The 20,035-nt window shown below is 46.4% G+C and overlaps 1 protein-coding gene across 4 annotated transcripts; it reads right to left on the bottom strand.

The window, feature by feature from the left end:
* Positions 1-494: 494 nt before the first annotated feature.
* ndel1b (nudE neurodevelopment protein 1-like 1b) lies at positions 495-20,006 on the bottom strand. Of its 4 annotated transcripts, XR_016486121.1 has the most exons (10): positions 19,846-20,006; positions 15,089-15,185; positions 7,995-8,148; positions 6,182-6,330; positions 5,647-5,783; positions 5,123-5,296; positions 4,656-4,753; positions 4,249-4,415; positions 1,891-3,993; positions 495-1,603 (listed from the first exon to the last, which is right to left on the bottom strand). XR_016486121.1 is itself a non-coding variant. In XM_090197623.1 (9 exons), the coding sequence occupies exons 2-9, from the start codon at positions 15,172-15,174 to the stop codon at positions 3,903-3,905; spliced, it is 1,056 nt and encodes a 351-aa protein (XP_090053749.1). In that variant the 5' UTR covers positions 15,175-15,185; positions 19,846-19,983; the 3' UTR covers positions 495-3,902. The 4 variants fall into 4 exon arrangements, 3 of the variants coding, with proteins under 3 accessions (XP_090053749.1, XP_090053751.1, XP_090053752.1); XM_090197623.1 differs by having other exon boundaries at positions 495-3,993; positions 19,846-19,983; XM_090197625.1 differs by having other exon boundaries at positions 495-3,993; positions 7,995-8,219; positions 19,846-19,979.
* Between the last annotated feature and the right edge of the window lie 29 nt (positions 20,007-20,035).

Below are 20,035 nucleotides of genomic sequence, written 5' to 3'. Positions count from 1 at the left end.
GTAAGGCTTGATCACACCTGTAGTGACTCCTCCTATCCGTCACGTCCATTGGTTGTTGATCACTAGATCATGGATTTGCATAGCCATCTCGTGACAACTCTGATAGTGTTTTTTCCTCAAATTTTCCTAATTATATCCGTACACTTAATCTAAGCATTACGAAACAAATATTGGATCAAATAAACCTCATGTAGCAAATAATCAATTCAAATTTATGTTTACCAAATTCAACACTTATTGACCTTTATACAAAGGTTTTATACAAAATCACTTAGTTAGCGAAACGCAACAGCGCCACCTGCTGGAGAAGACATTTGTCTGTTATCCCTCTCGCTTCCTATGGTTATGCATCAATCTTTTAACTGCGTCTCTTCTCGGCTTGTAAAACCCCCCCAGTAATTTCACCAAAGACAGTACAGATTTTAACATGACAGCAAGAGGAGCCTACAGCAACCATAGAAAGAGCGAGACTGAACATAAACACAGAACGCCAATTGCCTGTTTACAAGAACATTTTATTTGATAACTGTGACAACCGTATTCTGGACATTCCCCTTTATATATTTTGGGTTGCAATTGTCCCCGTGTGTTTAGCGGATCTGTACAGTATGTGTGTTGGGGGTGTGTCCATCTGGAAAGTGACAGCGTCGTGTGTTTGTAGCCAATCACAGCGGGAGGCTAACTCCTATAATATTGGTCTTCTATCCTCTCAAACCAACGTCAGGAAAGCATTACATTTAGGTTCACTTTCTCATGAGATTTATAAAGCTGCATCATGACTGATGGACAAACAGAGTTTCAGTACTTATTTTTCAATATCTTTATTTAATTTTATCGAACAGACTGGACAACTAATTGTACATCATGATATGTGATCTTGGACGGATGTACAATAGTAAAACTCAGGTTCATCATTTTAAACATGCCATATAGACATCTGAAATAAATAGAACTGTAATAATGCCAGACATTGGTATGTACAAAGGTGTTGTTAGGCAGAGTTACAATGCTTAGTTCCAGAACTGTATATATGGGGACAGAGCAACAGGCTGACATGGAACTCAGAGTGACATGGTAGAGGTAAGGTGGGTGACATCATAGTCAGAGTTACAATGCTTAGTTCCAAACCTGTATATATGGGGACAGAGCAACAGGCTGACATAGAACTCAGAGTGACATGGTAGAGGTGGGTGACATCATAGACCATGGGAGTCAGCAAGCACTCCAAATGATAGTTCTAGAATAGGTGGAATAGTTTTAGGACCAGTTTCCCCAGACACAGATTAAGCCTAGTGCTGGATTCTAAATCATGCTGAATGGAGAATCTCCATGGAGTCCAAGACTAGGCGTAAAAGATGCACTGTGCAGATGTCGCACCGCCATTTCCTGGTTGCTTTAAATTTGAATTTCAACTTGTGAGAAAGCAAGCATGTATAGTGTAGAGAATCATCGTAGCATCTAAACCGCTGTGAAATATATTGTCCAATAACCAAAAACATTGTATTTTCAGCTGATTTGAAGCTGGTGTACAAAACCAAAAGTAAAAGACCCCAAAAAACACAACTATAAAACAGGAAGCATAGAAAAATAACAGATCTACCACCTTCTTAGACTTGCTTTCAATGAAAATAACAGATCTACCACCTTCTTAGACTTGCTTTCAATGAAAATAACAGATCTACCACCTTCTTAGACTTGCTTTCAATGAAAATAACAGATCTACCACCTTCTTAGACTTGCTTTCAATGAAAATAACAGATCTACCACCTTCTTAGACTTGCTTTCAATGAAAATAACAGATCTACCACCTTCTTAGACTTGCTTTCAATGAAAATAACAGATCTACCACCTTCTTAGACTTGCTTTCAATGAAAATAACAGATCTACCACCTTCTTAGACTTGCTTTCAATGAAAATAACAGATCTACAACATTTCTATGTGAATTTGGTCAGGTCACCCAAAAAAGCTACACATTGCAGCTCTAATCTGTGTCTGGGAAACTGGCCTTAAGGCTTTTCATTTAAGGCTGTGATAGGAGAGGGGCACTATTAACCCCCAGATGAAGATAGACAGTCAGAATGGGGGATGGAAAATACACCACAAATGAATATCAGCGACAGAAACCAGGAAGAGGCATGTCATTCTGAGATGAGGTTCTCTATTACAAACGTTTCATCGACAGGACAGGAGCCAACGTGACAAAATGGCCACCAATAGCGATTTGCATATTAGTCAAAGACGAGCATTTTTAGCCTGATTAAAACTAGACTGAGCACTCCCCTCATGGTGAACACAGCATTCAGTCTGGTTTAACCAGGCTAGGATCTAGTCTAGAAAAAGGGATAAGCGTGACCCACTGTTAGATAGCTCTAGGGTGAGGTTTCCCCTAGGTACAGATCTAGGATCAGCTTCCCCTCCCCAATCCTAACCTTAACCATTAGTGGGGTAAATGGAAAAACTGACCCAGGGTCAGCATCTAAGGCAACTTCACCCCTATACCCGTTAGATGGTTGGACTGCAGGGTTATTGTTGCTGGATATTCTGTTCTGCAGGTTATGGTAGACAGGATGTTAGCTGGATAAGATTTAACCACCAACAGGTGCACAGTACAGTATATATATATCTCTCAATGTGAATAAGTAAGTTTTGTCTGACGCACTGCAGTGCTCAGGGTTGACTTGTTTGTTTCTATAAAGCAACAGTTTTGTCTGATACTAATTAGGTCAAGGCTTATATAAAGTAAGAGTGCACTAGATAGTGAATAGGGTGCCATTAGGACGGTACAGTCTGTGGTGAAGCAGACCTAACTTCATTAATGAAGAGGACAGCAGCTGATGTTTCCAGGCTATTTAACATGGAGGTCCCTCCCTCCCTCTCAGACTACAGATGGTCCACCAGCTGACCGGTCTGTTCTGTCTGGCCAGCCCACACCCAGGACAATAGGGACTTGGGGGGTGCATCTCAATAGTATAAAGTGGTTTCCTCGTCTTCTCTTCTTTCCCTCCTCTGCACTGATGGGAAGGAAATTACAGGTGAAAGCTCATTTCTGGTAGAGATAGATCATCCATGTGGCTTTTACCAGTCCTGTTTTATCATTCTCTCCAAGACTAACTGGGCTACTGAGAGGAAGGAGATGAGGAGATGAGGCTATTATAACTGGACTATTGAGATGCAGCCCAATAAGAGAACATGGTTCTGATCACAGCCTGAACACAGTAAACATGAATTCAGTCATTCTTCGGTACATGGAGGTTAAGGGTCATCCACTCCATCTGACCCCATAACATAAAACACAAACAAACAGGAAATATTGCATCTTAAAGCATACATACAGTAATGATGAAATCATCTCACTTTGCAAAAAGTCCCCTTTCATTTTTTTAAATACAACATTGTAAATATAAATTATTTGTAATTGTGCAATTCAATCAGAGAAGTAAATAAAAGGTTACGAGGAGGGAAGCTGCAGTCCGTTGGGGACCTTTGTCAGGTACAGTTGCTGTTATATAGCTGTTATAGAGTGAAACTGATCAAACTGATGGAGCCAAAATGGAGACACTCCAGAGCACAGAGGTCACCAACACATCATCCACACGAGCAAAGAACAGCTCAGGCAGAGGCATGTGCCTGTATGTTAAATACACACAAACACACCCAGCATCCAACCCCACCCACTCATAGGTGAGTGAGGCCCTTTTCAATCATTCAGTCAAGTGTCTCTCCTACACACACACACACACACACACACACACACAGTAACGGTTCTTCAAGGGTTCTCTCCTCAGTGTTCTGCGGGGCGTACAGGAGTTGTACAGAGATTTGGTGTGGGGGGGTGGGGTTTGGGGTGAAGGATGAGGATAACCTTGTTCTGCGGGGAGCTTGTACAGAGGTGGGGGCCATGCTAAACGGTGAGAGGCAGCATGCCAGGAGAGGAGACAGTCCGGGGCGACGCCAGGGCACTCAGGGTGCTGGGGTCCAGTCCATTCACAGCCCTGTGGGGGACAACACCAGACAGAGAGAAAGCAAGAAGACAGAAGTTAGTTCATCCACAATATCAAATAGAAAGTTGTTTGTCTCTACATACTCTGGTTACACCAACTCTGATTCAAAATGGGACAGAGTTCATTCAGCCTGTCTCTTCTTCTACGGTCTCGGAGTGAGTCACACCAACACCGCAGACAGGAAGTCAAGCAGAGAGATAGATGGACCAGTAGGAACACTCCTGCGAGAGAGACAGAAGCACTCACGTTTTGTCGTAGTAGGTGGTGTGTAGTGAGTGGGAGAACTTGGTGGCGTTGCTGTTGATGAGGTTTCCGTTCCCAGTGATCATGTTGGTGGACGACGTGGAGTAGGTTTTCCTCACCGCCTGGTCCTTGGCAAAGTTCCTACATGCAGCTAGCTTGGACTCCAGCGCCTAAGGACAGACACGGCCGACATTAAGACTACTCACAAGCTGTGGATTCTGTTGTAACCTTTAACCTTTAATTCAGGTCACAGACACCATTCCAATATACTCTGCTGTCAAGAGAGGAGACGGAAGCCAAACTGTTGGGTTCATTCATTCCGTAATGTTTTGTCGTCAACATCAGCTTCAGAGGATGGATACATGGAAATGGAAAACATTGCTACAAGAAGTCTGAAGTCTGATATTTACCCCCACTTTTCTAAGAAGGTCCCCAACGATATTAAGAGCAGAGATTCTTGCTGATGGGGTCAGAGGTGAGCCGCCAGGCCCACAGCCATTTGTTAACACTGTAGAGGAAAGGAGAGGAGAGGGAGAGGGAGAGGGAGAGGAGAGGGAGAGGGAGAGGAGAGGAGAGGGAGAGGAGAGGAGAGGAGAGGAGAGGAGGAGAGTGTTTATCACATGACAGATATCTAGAAACTGTTTGACATTGGAGGTACAGCTCCAAAAGTGAAGGAACTAAATAACAGACCTGGGTTCAAATAGTATTTACATACTTTCAGAACACTGAGCATTTCATTGAGACTGCCTGGAGGGACTGTTGAGACTCTCCCATGGATTCCATTAGACCCAGCCAGCTCAATAAAGCACAAAGTAGTTGACAGAAATGGAACACTATTTCCACCCAGGTCTGTTAGAAGACACGGCTGTGGACCTACCTGATGATTTAGGGTTAATGAACGGGTGTTCCACGCCCTTCCCTACAGGGGTGACAGGCAGGGACAGGGAGGCCTGGACAGCAGAGTCCATCTTGTCCATGTCCAGGGTAGGAGAGCTGGGGGCTGACATCCTGTCTGCAGTCCTCTCCCTCACCACCATCTCCTGTCTCAGGTCTGGGGGGGGGGGGGGGGCAGATAGACAGACATGAGAGAAGCACCAATACAGACATAATTACAGCCATGACATCCTGTCTGCAGTCCTCTCCCTCACCACCATCTCCTGTCTCAGGTCTGGGGGGGGGGCAGATAGACAGACATGAGAGAGTTAGGGGGGACAGGGAGTCAGGGGGGACAGGGAGTCAGGGGGGACAGGGAGTCAGGGGGGACAGGGGGACATCCCCGTCCAAACCACTGTACTGAGACCAGTAGAGACTCCTTCTCATCCCCTGATTTAATACAGCAGTATTAGACATAACAGAAAGGGGAGGTCTGAGACAGAGGTAGGGTGTTTCATGTCTTCATACCTCTGGCTTCATCCTTTAGTCGCTGTACTGAGACCAGTAGAGACTCCTTCTCATCCAGCTCACTCTCCAGGAAGGCATTCCTCTCTATGGCCTGGTTCAGACGACCCTCAAAGTCCTCCAGAGATACGATGGTCGCCCTGAGGGAGGGATGAGAGGAGTTGGGATGGACAACGGTTAGTAGCAGAAGCAGGTGAAGAATGTACCGTATCTGTGTGATTTGGATAACTGGGTTAACACTGAGTGGAGTAACACTCAATACAAGCATTTCACTACGCCCACAATGACATCAGCTAAATGTGTGTATGTGACCAATGACATCAGCTAAATGTGTGTATGTGACCAATGACATCAGCTAAATGTGTGTATGTGACCAATGACATCAGCTAAATGTGTGTATGTGACCAATACGTTTGATGCTGAGACACAGCTACCAGCCAGCATCCACTTAGCCTACAACCGAGGCCTGAACTCAAGTAAAACATTTGAACGGCTGTGTTAGTAACGTTAGTTTAGTTGTACTGTGGTATATAGTGACCTCTTGGCTCTCTCCAGGTCATCGTTGGCCTGCTCCAGTTCTCTGACGTATTTATGAAGCTGTTCCTTGATTCCTCTGGTCTGTCCCAGGTCATCCTCTAACATGGAGACCTGCTTATAGCTCTGAGAATACTGCTGCTCCAACTTCTCCTACAGGGAGAGAGAGAGAACAACATTCAGACAACATATAGACCTGCTTATAGCTCTGAGAATACTGCTGCTCCAACTTCTACAGGGAGAGAGAGAGAGAACAACATTCAGACAACATATAGACCTGCTTATAGCTCTGAGAATACTGCTGCTCCAACTTCTCCTACAGGGAGAGAGAGAGAACAACATTCAGACAACATATAGACCTGCTTATAGCTCTGAGAATACTGCTGCTCCAACTTTTCCTACAGGGAGAGAGAGAGAACAACATTCAGACAACATATAGACCTGCTTATAGCTCTGAGAATACTGCTGCTCCAACTTCTCCTACAGGGAGAGAGAGAACATTCAGACAACATATAGACCTGCTTATAGCTCTGAGAATACTGCTGCTCCAACTTCTCCTACAGGGAGAGAGAGAGAACAACATTCAGACAACATATAGACCTGCTTATAGCTCTGAGAATACTGCTGCTCCAACTTCTCCTACAGGGAGAGATAGAGAACAACATTCAGACAACATATAGACCTGCTTATAGCTCTGAGCTAGCACTAGTGATCTAACCAGTGATATACCTGGCTAGCACTAGTGATCTAACCAGTGATATACCTGGCTAGCACTAGTGATCTAACCAGTGATATACCTGGCAAGCACTAGTGATCTAACCAGTGATATACCTGGCAAGCACTAGTGATCTAACCAGTGATATACCTGGCAAGCACTAGTGATCTAACCAGTGATTTACCTGGCAAGCACTAGTGATCTAACCAGTGAGGCCCAGAGCATGGAACTGCTGGACTGCCAGGGCCCAGAGCATGGAACTGCTGGACTGCCAGGGCCCAGAGCATGGAACTGCTGGACTGCCAGGGCCCAGAGCATGGAACTGCTGGACTGCCGGGGCCCAGAGCATGGAACTGTTGGACTGCCGGGGCCCAGAGCATGGAACTGCTGGACTGCCAGGGCCCAGAGCATGGAACTGCTGGACAGCCTGCCAACACATGCAGCTCTCTCTCTCTGGCAGGCAGCAGGGGCATCCAGGAGTGTGGCTTTACTCTGACATCCAGATGTAGTTGTTGATCCCTGTTTCAGTCCCTGGTGAATGGGTGACTGATGTTCCGGGAACCGTAATCCAGTGTTTGCCGAACCGAATCCTCAGGAACAGTGTTTGCCGAACCGAATCCTCAGGAAAAGTGTTTGCCGAACCGAATCCTCAGGAACAGTGTTTGCCGAACCCTCAGGAACAGTGTTTGCCGAAAAGATTCCTCAGGAACAGTGTTTGCCGAACCGAATCCTCAGGAACAGTGTTTACCGAACCGAATCCTCAGGAACAGTGTTTGCCGAAAAGATTCCTCAGGAACAGTGTTTGCCGAACCGAATCCTTAGGAACAGCGTTTGCCGAACCGAATCCTCAGGAACAGTGTTTGCCGAACCGAATCCTCAGGAACAGTGTTTGCCGAACCGAATCCTCAGGAACAGTGTTTGCCGAACCGAATCCTCAGGAACAGTGTTTGCCGAACCAAATCCACAACCCTTCCACATATTTGTTAAATTCCAACACCAAGAGGTACAACATTTACATTGAGGTTATCCAGCTCGCACTTCAGTGTTTGGTTCTAACCCCTCTGTCTGTGTGTGTGTGTGTCTCCGTTCCTGCGTATGTTACCTTGAGGTTGTCCAACTCGCTCTTCAGTCTTTGGTTCTCTGTGTGCAGGTCTCTGAGGCGGTGTTCAGCCTGTCCTAGCTGGGCCTCTAACTCTGCCTCCAGCTCTCTGCTCCCTTCCTGGAACTCCAGCAGCTCCTCCTGGGCCTCATGGTAACTGAGGAGAGAACGGACTGTTACACACTACCACACGGTCTCTCCAGCAGCTCCTCCTGGGCCTCATGGTAACTGAGGAAGACACAGGAGAGAACGAACTGTTACACACAGTCACACACACTACCACACAGTCTCTCCAGCAGCTCCTCCTGGGCCTCATGGTAACTGAGGAGAGAACAGACTGTTACACACACTACCACACGGTCTCCCCTGAAACTCCAGCAGCTCCTGCTTGGCCTCATGGTAGCTGGAGGAAGACACGGGAGAGAACGAACTGTTACACAGTCACACTACCACACGGTAACACTTCCAGCAGCTCCTGCTTGGCCTCATGGTAGCTGGAGGACACACGGAGGAGGGACTGTTGTTTAATGGTCAGTTGTGGTAGTAATGAGTGGTAGTCATATCCCCTGGACAGTCAGACCTAGATCTATCCTGTGTGGTCAGTGGAACATGTCTGAACACATTCGGTCTCTTAACTCATAATATCCTGTCTCCAGAATCCCTGTCTCCAGACCCCTTGACCCCTCACCCCTCTCAGAACACACGGAACAGCAGCAGGCCTATAGGAGCCATCTGTATCCTCTAATGACAAACCCCTGTCTCTGTCTTAGAGCTCTATCAGACCTGCTGAGGTACTGTCTGTCACAAAGCTCTATCAGACCTGCTGAGGTACTGTCTCTGTCATTAAGCTCTATCAGACCTGCTGAGGTACTGTCTCTGTCACAAAGCTCTATCAGACCTGCTGAGGTACTGTCTCTGTCTTAGAGCTCTATCAGACCTGAGGTACTGTCTCTGTCACAGAGCTCTATCAGACCTGCTGAGGTACTGTCTCTGTCACAAAGCTCTATCAGACCTGCTGAGGTACTGTCTCTGTCATTAAGCTCTATCAGACCTTCTGAGGTACTGTCTCTGTCATTAAGCTCTATCAGACCTGCTGAGGTACTGTCTCTGTCAAAGCTCTATCAGACCTGCTGAGGTACTGTCTGTCTTAGAGCTCTATCAGACCTGCTGAGGTACTGTCTCTGTCATTAAGCTCTATCAGACCTGCTGAGGTACTGTCTCTGTCAAAGCTCTATCAGACCTGCTGAGGTACTGGCTCTGTCATAAAGCTCTATCAGACCTGAGGTACTGTCTCTGTCACAAAGCTCTATCAGACCTGCTGAGGTACTGTCTCTGTCATTAAGCTCTATCAGACCTGAGGTACTGTCTCTGTCATTAAGCTATATCAGACCTCAGTCCAGTCTGTATTCAGTCTATATTCAGACTCACTGGACTGTGTTCAGACTTGCTGAGCCACACAGTATGTGTTAGATACAACCTAGTAATACCGTCCAGTAATATCTACAGATAGCTGAAAAGTCTGGACTCCTGGATTGTAGCATAGCACTGTCTCTTGTCCCATGTGGCTGTATATCAGTCTATCATCTGTCTGTCCATAGACATAAAACACCTAGAACTTACCATCTGTCTGGTCATAGATGTAATGCAACTAGAATGGTCCTGCCTGGCTCCTGACTCATCTGTCATGACAAAGGCCAATGCCATGCTAGAGCTGAATGAATGCAGACTTTCCATGCCATTCATTCAGTCAGGTGGCTCCACTGAATTGAATTAGAATGGTTGGTTAAAGTGTGAGAACCTAGGGCATGGTATACCTGGTAGCCAGATATGTTAGCCTGGACCACGATCTGTTTGTGATGTAAAATAATACCATGCCATTTAGCAGACACTTGTCTTAAAGTGACATATATTGTACATATGGGTGGTCCCAGGAATCAAACCCACTACCGTGGCATGACAAGTGCCATGCTCTACCAACTGAGCTACAAAGGACCACTGTTTGGCATGACAAGGAGTTGAGATGATCGCACAAACAGATCTGGGACCAGGCTACAGATACATAGTTCCACTGACCAGGGATGACCCTTGAACAGAAAAGGTCTGAGTGACACACACACGTTAACAGGGTTCGACAGCTCTGGGGTCAGTTAACCGGCAGCCACTGCTCCATCCTTGGCCTCACTGGGTTTCCCTGCTCATTCCACACATAGTTATCGTACCAGACAGTTACCACACCAAAAACACACAGTTACTGTACCAGAAGCACACACAGTTACCGCACACAGTTACCACACCAAAAACACACAGTTACTGTACCAGAAGCACACACAGTTACCACACACAGTTACTGTACCAGAAGCACACAGTTACCACACAGTTACCACACCAAAACACATAGTTATCGTACCAGAACCACACAGTTACCACACAGTTACCACACCAAAACACATAGTTATCGTACCAGAACCACACAGTTACCACACAGTTACCACACCAAAACACATAGTTATCGTACCAGAACCACACACAGTTACCACAGTTACCACACCAAAACACATAGTTATCGTACCAGAAGCACACATGGTTTGGCCGCAGAGCAGCCCTGTTCAACTATGTCTCTGACTGGAATGACTTCGGTCACCTTCCCTCTGGCTCTGACAACTTCACTGTTTTCAGACAATATGACCAAAATACCACGGTGTACAAACAAGTATTTCTGTTTATTATGGATCCTCATTAGTACATGCCAAGGCAGCAGCTACTCTTCCTGGGGTTTATTATGGATCCCCATTAGTTCCTGTCAAGGCAGCAGCTACTCTTCCTGGGGTTTATTATGGATCCCCTTTAGTTCCTGTCAAGGCAGCAGCTACTCTTCCTGGGGTTTATTATGGATCCCCATTAGTTCCTGCCAAGGCAGCAGCTACTCTTCCTGGGGTTTATAATGGATCCCCTTTAGTTCCTGCCAAGGCAGCAGCTACTCTTCCTGGGGTTTATTATGGATCCCCATTAGTTCCTGTCAAGGCAGCAGCTACTCTTCCTGGGGTTTATAATGGATCCCCTTTAGTTCCTGCCAAGGCAGCAGCTACTCTTCCTGGGGTTTATTATGGATCCTCATTAGTTCCTGTCAAGGCAGCAGCTACTCTTCCTGGGGTTTATTATGGATCCTCATTAATTCCTGCCAAGGCAGCAGCTACTCTTCCTGGGGTTTATTATGGATCCTCATTAGTTCCTGTCAAGGCAGCAGCTACTCTTCCTGTGGTTTATTATGGATCCTCATTAGTTCCTGCCAAGGCAGCAGCTACTCTTCCTGGGGTTTATTATGGATCTCCATTAGTTCTTGCCAAGGCAGCAGCTACTCTTCCTGGGGTTTATTATGGATCCTCATTAGTACCTACTAAGACAGCAGCTACTCTTCCTGGGGTTTATAATGGATCCCCATTAGTTCCTGTCAAGGCAGCTGCTACTCTTCCTGGGGTTTATTATGGATCCCCATTAGTTCCTGTCAAGGCAGCTGCTACTCTTCCTGGGGTTTATTATAAATCCTCATTAATTCCTGCCAAGGCAGCAGCTACTCTTCCTGGGGTTTATTATGGATCCTATTAGTTCCTGCCAAGGCAGCAGCTACTCTTCCTGGGGTTTATTATGGATCCCCATTAATTCCTGCCAAGGCAGCAGCTACTCTTCCTGGGGTTTATTATGGATCCCCATTAGTTCCTGCCAAAGCAGCAGCTACTCTTCCTGTGGTTTATTATGGATCCCCATTAATTCCTGCCAAGGCAGCAGCTACTCTTCCTGGGGTTTATTATGGATCCCCATTAATTCCTACCAAGACAGCAGCTACTCTTCCTGAGGTTTATTATGGATCCCCATTAATTCCTGCCAAGGCAGCAGCTACTCTTCCTGGGGTTTATTATGGATCCCCATTAATTCCTACCAAGACAGCAGCTACTCTTCCTGAGGTTTATTATGGATCCCCATTCATTCCTACCAAGGCAGCAGCTACTCTTCCTGGGGTTTATTATGGATCCCCATTAATTCCTACCAGGGCAGCAGCTACTCTTCCTGGGGTTTATTATGGATCCCCATTAATTCCTACCAAGACAGAAGCTACTCTTCCTGAGATTTATTATGGATCCCCATTAATTCCTGCCAAGACAGAAACTACTCTTCCTGAGGTTTATTATGGATCCCCATTAATTCCTGCCAAGACAGCAGCTACTCTTCCTGAGGTTTATTATGGATCCCCATTAATTCCTGCCAAGGCAGCAGCTACTCTTCCTGGGGTTTATTATGGATCCCCATTAATTCCTACCAAGACAGCAGCTACTCTTCCTGAGGTTTATTATGGATCCCCATTAATTCCTGCCAAGGCAGCAGCTACTCTTCCTGGGGTTTATTATGGATCCTCATTAGTTCCTGCCAAGACAGCAGCTACTCTTCCTGAGGTTTATTATGGATCCCCATTAATTCCTGCCAAGGCAGCAGCTACTCTTCCTGGGGTTTATTATGGATCCCCATTAATTCCTGCCAAGGCAGCAGCTACTCTTCCTGGGGTTTATTATGGATCCTCATTAGTTCCTGCCAAGGCAGCAGCTACTCTTCCTGGGGTTTATTATGGATCCCCATTAGTTCCTGCCAAGGCAGCAGCTACTCTTCCTGGGGTCCAGCAACATTAAGGCAGTTATATACAATAAAAAAACATCACATTACAATACACACCAGATTTCGCAACACATTAAGTGTGTTCACTCAGTTCACTACTCTACAATACAAAATCCATGTGTACATGTGTGTGCATAGCGTGCATGTTATGTGTGTGTGTGTGTTAAATAGGCGTAAGTTAGAATATAAAATGATTTGTGTGTGTATGTTATTGTGTGTGTGTGCATGTTATTGTGTGTGTGTGTGTGTGTGTGTGCATGTGATTGTGTGTGTGTGTGCATGTGTGTTATTGTGTGTGTGTGAGTGTGAGTGTGTGTAGCGTAGCGGTGCCATCTGGAACGTCCTCATGAACACACACTAGGCCAATACTCTAGAATGTGTTGTGTCAACACTGACAGGGTCAGGCTCTACAGAGCCTGGGAAAACAACCATGTGAACATGTGCAGGACTGTAGGACTATATCATGTTGATCTAGTAACAGAGTTAATACTGTAGGACTAAATCATGGTGATCTAGTAACAGAGTTAATACTGTAGGACTATATCATGTTGATCTAGTAACAGGCTGTGTGTGTTCTAGAACACCCCGCTGGATATAGGCTGTGTGTGTGTTCTAGAACACCCCGCTGGATATAGGCTGTGTGTGTGTTCTAGAACACCCCGCTGGATATAGGCTGTGTGTGTGTTCTAGAACACCCCGCTGGATATAGGCTGTGTGTGTGTTCTAGAACACCCCGCTGGATATAGGCTGTGTGTGTTCTAGAACACCCCGCTGGATATAGGCTGTGTGTGTTCTAGAACACCCCGCTGGATATAGGCTGTGTGTGTTCTAGAACACCCCGCTGGATATAGGCTGTGTGTGTTCTAGAACACCCTGCTGGATATAGGCTGTGTGTGTTCTAGAACACCCCGCTGGATATAGGCTGTGTGTGTTCTAGTACACCCTGCTGGATATAGGCTGTGTGTGTTCTAGTACACCCTGCTGGATATAGGCTGTGTGTGTTCTAGAACACCATGCTGGATATAGGCTGTGTGTGTTCTAGTACACCCTGCTGGATATAGGCTGTGTGTGTTCTAGTACACCCTGCTGGATATAGGCTGTGTGTGTTCTAGAACACCATGCTGGATATAGGCTGTGTGTGTTCTAGAACACCCCGCTGGATATAGGCTGTGTGTGTTCTAGAACACCCCGCTGGATATAGGCTGTGTGTGTTCTAGTACACCCCGCTGGATATAGGCTGTGTGTTCTAGAACACCCCGCTGGATATAGGCTGTGTGTGTTCTAGAACACCCCGCTGGATATAGGCTGTGTGTGTTCTAGAACACCCCGCTGGATATAGGCTGTGTGTGTTCTAGAACACCCCGCTGGATATAGGCTGTGTGTTCTAGAACACCCTGCTGGATATAGGCTGTGTGTGTTCTAGAACACCCTGCTGGATATAGGCTGTGTGTATTCTAGAACACCCCGCTGGATATAGGCTGTGTGTGTTCTAGAACACCCCGCTGGATATAGGCTGTGTGTGTTTTAGAACACCCCGCTGGATATAGGCTGTGTGTGTTCTAGTACACCCCACTGGATATAGGCTGTGTGTGTTCTAGAACACCCCGGTGGATATAGGCTATGTGTTCTAGAACACCCTGCTGGATATAGGCTGTGTGTTCTAGAACACCCCGCTGGATATAGGCTGTGTGTTCTAGAACACCCCGCTGGATATAGGCTGTGTGTGTTCTAGAACACCCCGCTGGATATAGGCTGTGTGTGTTCTAGAACACCCCGCTGGATATAGGCTGTATGTGTTCTAGAACACCCCGGTGGATATAGGATATCTGTAAAAGTGTCATATTCAATAGAAACCAAAAGGAAGAAAAGGGACTGAAACAGGGAGGTCGGTTACTACCTGAACCAGTACAATAAGAAATGCTAATGTTCCCTGCAAAATGTTTTCCATTACAACACGTTTTGCTACGGTGTGCACTAATGAGGACTACCCAGCACTAAGAACAACTAGACCTAAACTAACTCGGCCTAATCTAGGCCGATGAATCCATTGCTCCCTGTGTCGATGGTAACGTTAACAAAGGCCTATAGAGAGGAACAGGTCACGTGTCAGACGATCACATGACTGTTATGACATAACCTTGTTGTTCATCTTCCAGCGTTATGAGCAAACATAAAAGCCTTGCTTTATGTAACAGAGCCGAGAGCAAGCCATGTGCTGTTCTGGTCATGTATAGTTATATTACTGAGAAGACTAGCTTGAGTTTCAAGCTACACGTTCAATTTGGAACGTGTAGGTAGAGGAGAGTAGTTCAACCGATACAATGACAAACTGCTGAGTCTAATCCTCTGAAACTCAATGTTTAACCATGTAGAAATCAATCAGTGATTTTGTTAAATGAGCTATGAGTAGCCTAGATCAGCTGACATGAACATACCTGTTCTTATACTTGAGGGATAAGGTCTTCCAGTAGTCAATCTCCTGGTCTTTTGAAGTGAATGTTGGTATCGTGTCTGTGTCCATGGTAGAACAACCTGAAGAGGAGAACAACATGATCACCTGAAGCTAGTTCAAGACAGACGTATCCTGAAAGGAGGTCGAAACATTTGAATGGCAGAAAACCAAAACATTGGGTTTATTCTTACCCAAGAAAAGTAGCAGACTAATTCATTGCAAAAAAAAAGTCTGTCTGGAGTTAGGTGGCCTGGCTGGAGTCTGGCTGTCTGTCAGGAGGCCTGGCTGGCTGTCAGGAGGCCTGGCTGGCTGTCAGGAGGCCTGGCTGGCTGTCAGGAGGCCTGGCTGGCTGTCAGGAGGCCTGGCTGGCTGTCAGGAGGCCTGGCTGGCTGTCAGGAGGCCTGGCTGGCTGTCAGGAGCATGGCTAGGCTGTCAGGAGCATGGCTGGCTGTCTGTCAGGAGGCCTGGCTGTCTGTCAGGAGGCCTGGCTGTCATCACAGTTATTCAAGACCCACTGACTTCAATTCAGCCTCCCTCCACCTCTCTTCTAACAATCAGGGCCTGATACACTGACCCAGCAGCAACACCTGGGTGACAACCAGCCATTTGGTAGACCAACTCCTCAGCGAGGAGATGTAGGATGCCCCCAGCAGGCCCCCCCAGAACCCCTTCATACAGACCAGGGCCTCCTCATTAAAACATCTAACCCTGTGTGTTTTACATGGGCCACAGCGGACTGGACATGTTCTCAAAAAGCTCCATTCACTTCTATTCACGGCCATTTTGTGCTGAATGCCAATCATAAACACATGGAACAGAAGTAGTGTGGAAATCCTGAGCAGCAGTGTTATGAATGGAGCTGTGGTTGGGCCAAAGCCACCTCAGAGGGAGGATGTCTGCCCTGTGATTAAACCCCCAAGAGTCTGTTTGGTCCAGTGTGTGTGTGTGTGTGTGTGTGTGTGCTGAGTGAGGTTGAACAGCAGGGAGTCCCCCAGCCCTCCCAGTGGCTCCAGGAATAGACAAGGCTACTAGTGATCATCTCTGGTTTAGAGGGATCTCCAGCATGCATGGGTCAGTCGCGTCAACCCGTCCCAACACCAGCACTCTAAAGTTACACTGTGCAGAAATCGCTCCTCCACTTCCTGGTTGCTAAAATTCTAATAGTTTGCATAATTTCAGTTTATCTGACAAAACAAGCAGTCGTTGTGTAGAGAATCATTGTACCATCTAAACAGCTGTGAAATATATTTTCTGGAAGCAAAAATATTGTATATACACACACACACGTCTGTTTGAAGCTGGTGTCCAAAACCTAAAGTAAAAGATGCATAAACGAAAATGCAGAACGGGAAGCATAGAAATGGCACAGATAGAACAGACCCGCTGCTTCTTAGACTTACTTTCAATGGGAATGACAGATCTATAACTCATATTTCTATGTGAATTTGGTCAGATCGCCCCCCCCCCCCCCAAAAAAAAAGCTTTGTGACATATTGTAGCTTTAACAGACGGATGAGTCAGCACAGCGGTCAGCCACCCCAACACCAGCACCAGGCCAGCACTCTAACAGACAGATGGGTCAGCGGTCTGGTCAGCCACACCAACACCAGGCCAGCCCTCTAACAGACGGATGGGTCAGCCACCCCAACACCAACAGCAGGCCAGCACTCTAACAGACAGATGGGTCAGCGGTCTGGTCAGCCACACCAACACCAGGCCAGCCCTCTAACAGACGGATGGGTCAGCCACCCCAACACCAACAGCAGGCCAGCACTCTAACAGACAGATGGGTCAGCGGTCTGGTCAGCCACACCAACACCAGACCAGCCCTCTAACAGACGGATGGGTCAGCCACCCCAACACCAACAGCAGGCCAGCCCTCTAACAGACAGATGGGTCAGCGGTCTGGTCAGCCACCCCAACACCAGGCCAGCCCTCTAACAGAAGGATGGGTCAGCGGTCTGGTCAGCCACCCCAACACCAACACCAGGCCAGCCCTCTAACAGACGGATGGGTCAGCCACCCCAACAGCAGGCCAGCCCTCTAACAGACAGATGGGTCAGCGGTCTGGTCAGCCACCCCAACACCAGGCCAGCCCTCTAACAGACGGATGGGTCAGCCACCCCAACACCAGCACCGTCCTCCATACTACACTCTCCTAAACAGAATGTCAAATGGCTTTTAATTCAGTTAACAAGGGAAAGTCATCTGTCAGTTAGACAGGTCCCAGGGGTCATGGGGTCAAAGGGAGAATAGCTGTTCTCTCTCACATTACTCTTGGTGTGTGTATGGTATTGTGTGCAGAGCATGCGTGTGTGTTATGCAGCTCAGGAAACTGTGTCGTTACATCACTACTACTGGGACTCACTCGGGAAACTGTGTTGTTACACCACTACTACTGGGACTCACTCAGGAAACTGTGTCGTTACACCACTACTACTGGGACTCACTCAGGAAACTGTCGTTACATCACTACTACTGGGACTCACTCAGGAAACTGTGTCGTTACACCACTACTACTGGGACTCGTTCAGGAAACTGAGGAGGCCTGAGGAAAATGTCAACAACACCAAGGTGGAGACTGAAGCATGGTGATGCAATTTATTAGCACATAACTGGATTGTGTCCTGAAGTCTGGTTTTGATACTGTTAACATAGCCAAGTCTAAGATACTAGCTGAACTAGGATTGGTTTTGATACTGTCAACATAGCCTAGTCTAAGATACTAGCTGAACTAGGCTAATGATAGTATAGCTAACATGATGACCTTAGCTGAACTAGGCTAATGATAGTATAGCTAACATGATGACCTTAGCTGAACTGGGCTAATGATAGAGCATCATGTTAGCTATACGTAGCTGAACTGGGCTAATGATAGATCATCATGTTAGCTATACTTAGCTGAACTGGGCTAATGATAGATCATCATGTTAGCTATACTTAGCTGAACTGGGCTAATGATAGATCATCATGTTAGCTATACTTAGCTGAACTGGGCTAATGATAGATCATCATGTTAGCTATACGTAGCTGAACTGTGCTAATGATAGTATAGCCAACATGATGTAATGTTATTAGGCTACCACGTGAACAACACGTCCACTGAGGTGAAATCTGAGGAAGTCGGAGCTATGAGAGAGGAAGGTTTGAAAACACAAGTTTCTCCATTCATCCCTTTATCACAGAGAAGCAAAAGACTTGAATGTGAGTCTCAATAACAGACTAGCTGTTGTTTCCATGGTGATAAAAAAATAAGACAAATCTTTAGGCTACACTCAGCTGGCAGTAGTGTTTTGTGTTCATTTACAAACAACAAACCAGGATATGAAAGACAATACCAGGTTCACTCACTGACAGTGATTTTCAGCACAGAAGACTCAGCTTGTTGGGTGGCATCCTGGTGTGCAGAACACATGGGCTCATGTCCCAAATGGCAACCTACTCACTATTAAGTGCACTACTTTTGACCAGAGCAGTGAAGCCCTGGTCAAAAGAAGCACACTATATAGGGAAAGGGTACCATTTGGGCCACAGTATGTAGACTCTACTACCAAGCCAACAGCAGAGGAACCATCTGGTTATATTTACCCATGGTTTAGAACAGGGCAGGCTAACTAGCCAACAGAGGAAGGTAGTGGAGTCTGTGGTTTTCCTGTCCACTCTCTTCTTGGCTTCCTCTTTCCCTCTGATGCAGATGACATCTCTCTGCCTGGCTGTTTACTCAGAGTGAGAGTGGCTGACGCACTACGCGGGCTCACACCAAATTCTCTGTGAGTTACGTTATTTCCAGGAAACTAAAATCCTCCCACTTCCACCAGAGGTCTGGGACAGGCTATTTGAGGGTTCAGGGCTCCGTTGTGTGTAGCAGTGTGTATAGTAGGCAGGCTGTGCAGCAGACCAGACATACTCCCTGTTGTGACATCCAGTCTCAGAGTTACGGTGGTTGTGAGACCCTGGGGAATGCCTTATTTGGTAGAGATCTTAGACCGTTTTTATACTAGCTAACTGCATGTGGCTACCGGCTGGCATCATTACATTGGCTTTCACAGCAGCAGCTTAAGACGCCACAGAACAAAGCTGTAGCTACAATTTAGGTGAAATTCTTACTCTATGTAGAATTAAGACACACCCACCCCTATGATGATAAACAACATTTACATTCCCTGAATATTTGGTGGTAAGAAACATTCTAGGCTAAATGTCACATTATTACATTAGCTAAGATCAACTGTATTTAGTTTACAGTGGTCGGCTGACCATGTACGGTCAGGTCAGTGAGGGACAAGGTGAGGCGGAATAAATAGGACGTGGTATCCACAGGCAACGAGACCGGTAATCACTCAGTCCTAACGTTAATCACCTCTAACTGGTTCCAGGGATGAGACCGGCTGGTAACGTTACTAGTAACCGGCTTTTTTTTGCTTGTCATACGAAACCACCACTGGACAACACAACATGTCAAACACTGTCTGATACTGACTGTTTGTTTCCACACAGTAAAACATGTGTAACTAGTATGCCAGAAAAGGAAACCATTAGCTCGTCAACATCAGTGTCGCTAAATCAAATACACAATTATTAGCTAGCAAGACTAACATGGCACCAAACGGCAAGTTCAACAACCTATTTTCAGCTGTCACTGGTTTGGTGAGCCGCCTGCTCAAGTCGAAAACACAGGTTAACCAGCTAGCTAGCTTTTGGTAAAGTAACCAACGTAAATATGTAAATCAATGTCCTAACCTGGGCATGTCCAATCCGTGTGTCTGGCTCCAGATTCAGTTACAGTCGCCACATCTTCTGACCTGGACTGTCTTCATCGAAATGTCTGTCTCTGTTTAGAAAACGCCAACGCGACTCTCGGAAGTAACGTAACTTCCGACGCGGTGGCACGTGATGAAATCATACGTACGTCAAATGTGACGCTCCAGGG

The sequence above is a fragment of the Oncorhynchus mykiss genome, chromosome 13 (assembly GCF_057628025.1).
Source record: "Oncorhynchus mykiss isolate SJ-2025 chromosome 13, ASM5762802v1, whole genome shotgun sequence".
NCBI lineage: Eukaryota > Metazoa > Chordata > Actinopteri > Salmoniformes > Salmonidae > Oncorhynchus > Oncorhynchus mykiss.
This window is presented reverse-complemented; position numbering and strand designations above follow the sequence as displayed.

Excerpts from the sequence above, each read along its gene's own strand:
- ndel1b (XM_090197623.1), bottom strand. The coding sequence starts at position 15,174 with ATGGACACAGACACGATACCAACATTCACTTCAAAAGACCAGGAGATT. Across the intron at positions 8,149-15,088 it reads TCCCTCAAGTATAAGAACAG|TTACCATGAGGCCCAGGAGG; the intron begins GTATGTTCATGT and ends TTCTCTCCTCAG. Across the intron at positions 5,784-6,181 it reads GACCTGGAGAGAGCCAAGAG|GGCGACCATCGTATCTCTGG; the intron begins GTCACTATATAC and ends TCCCTCCCTCAG.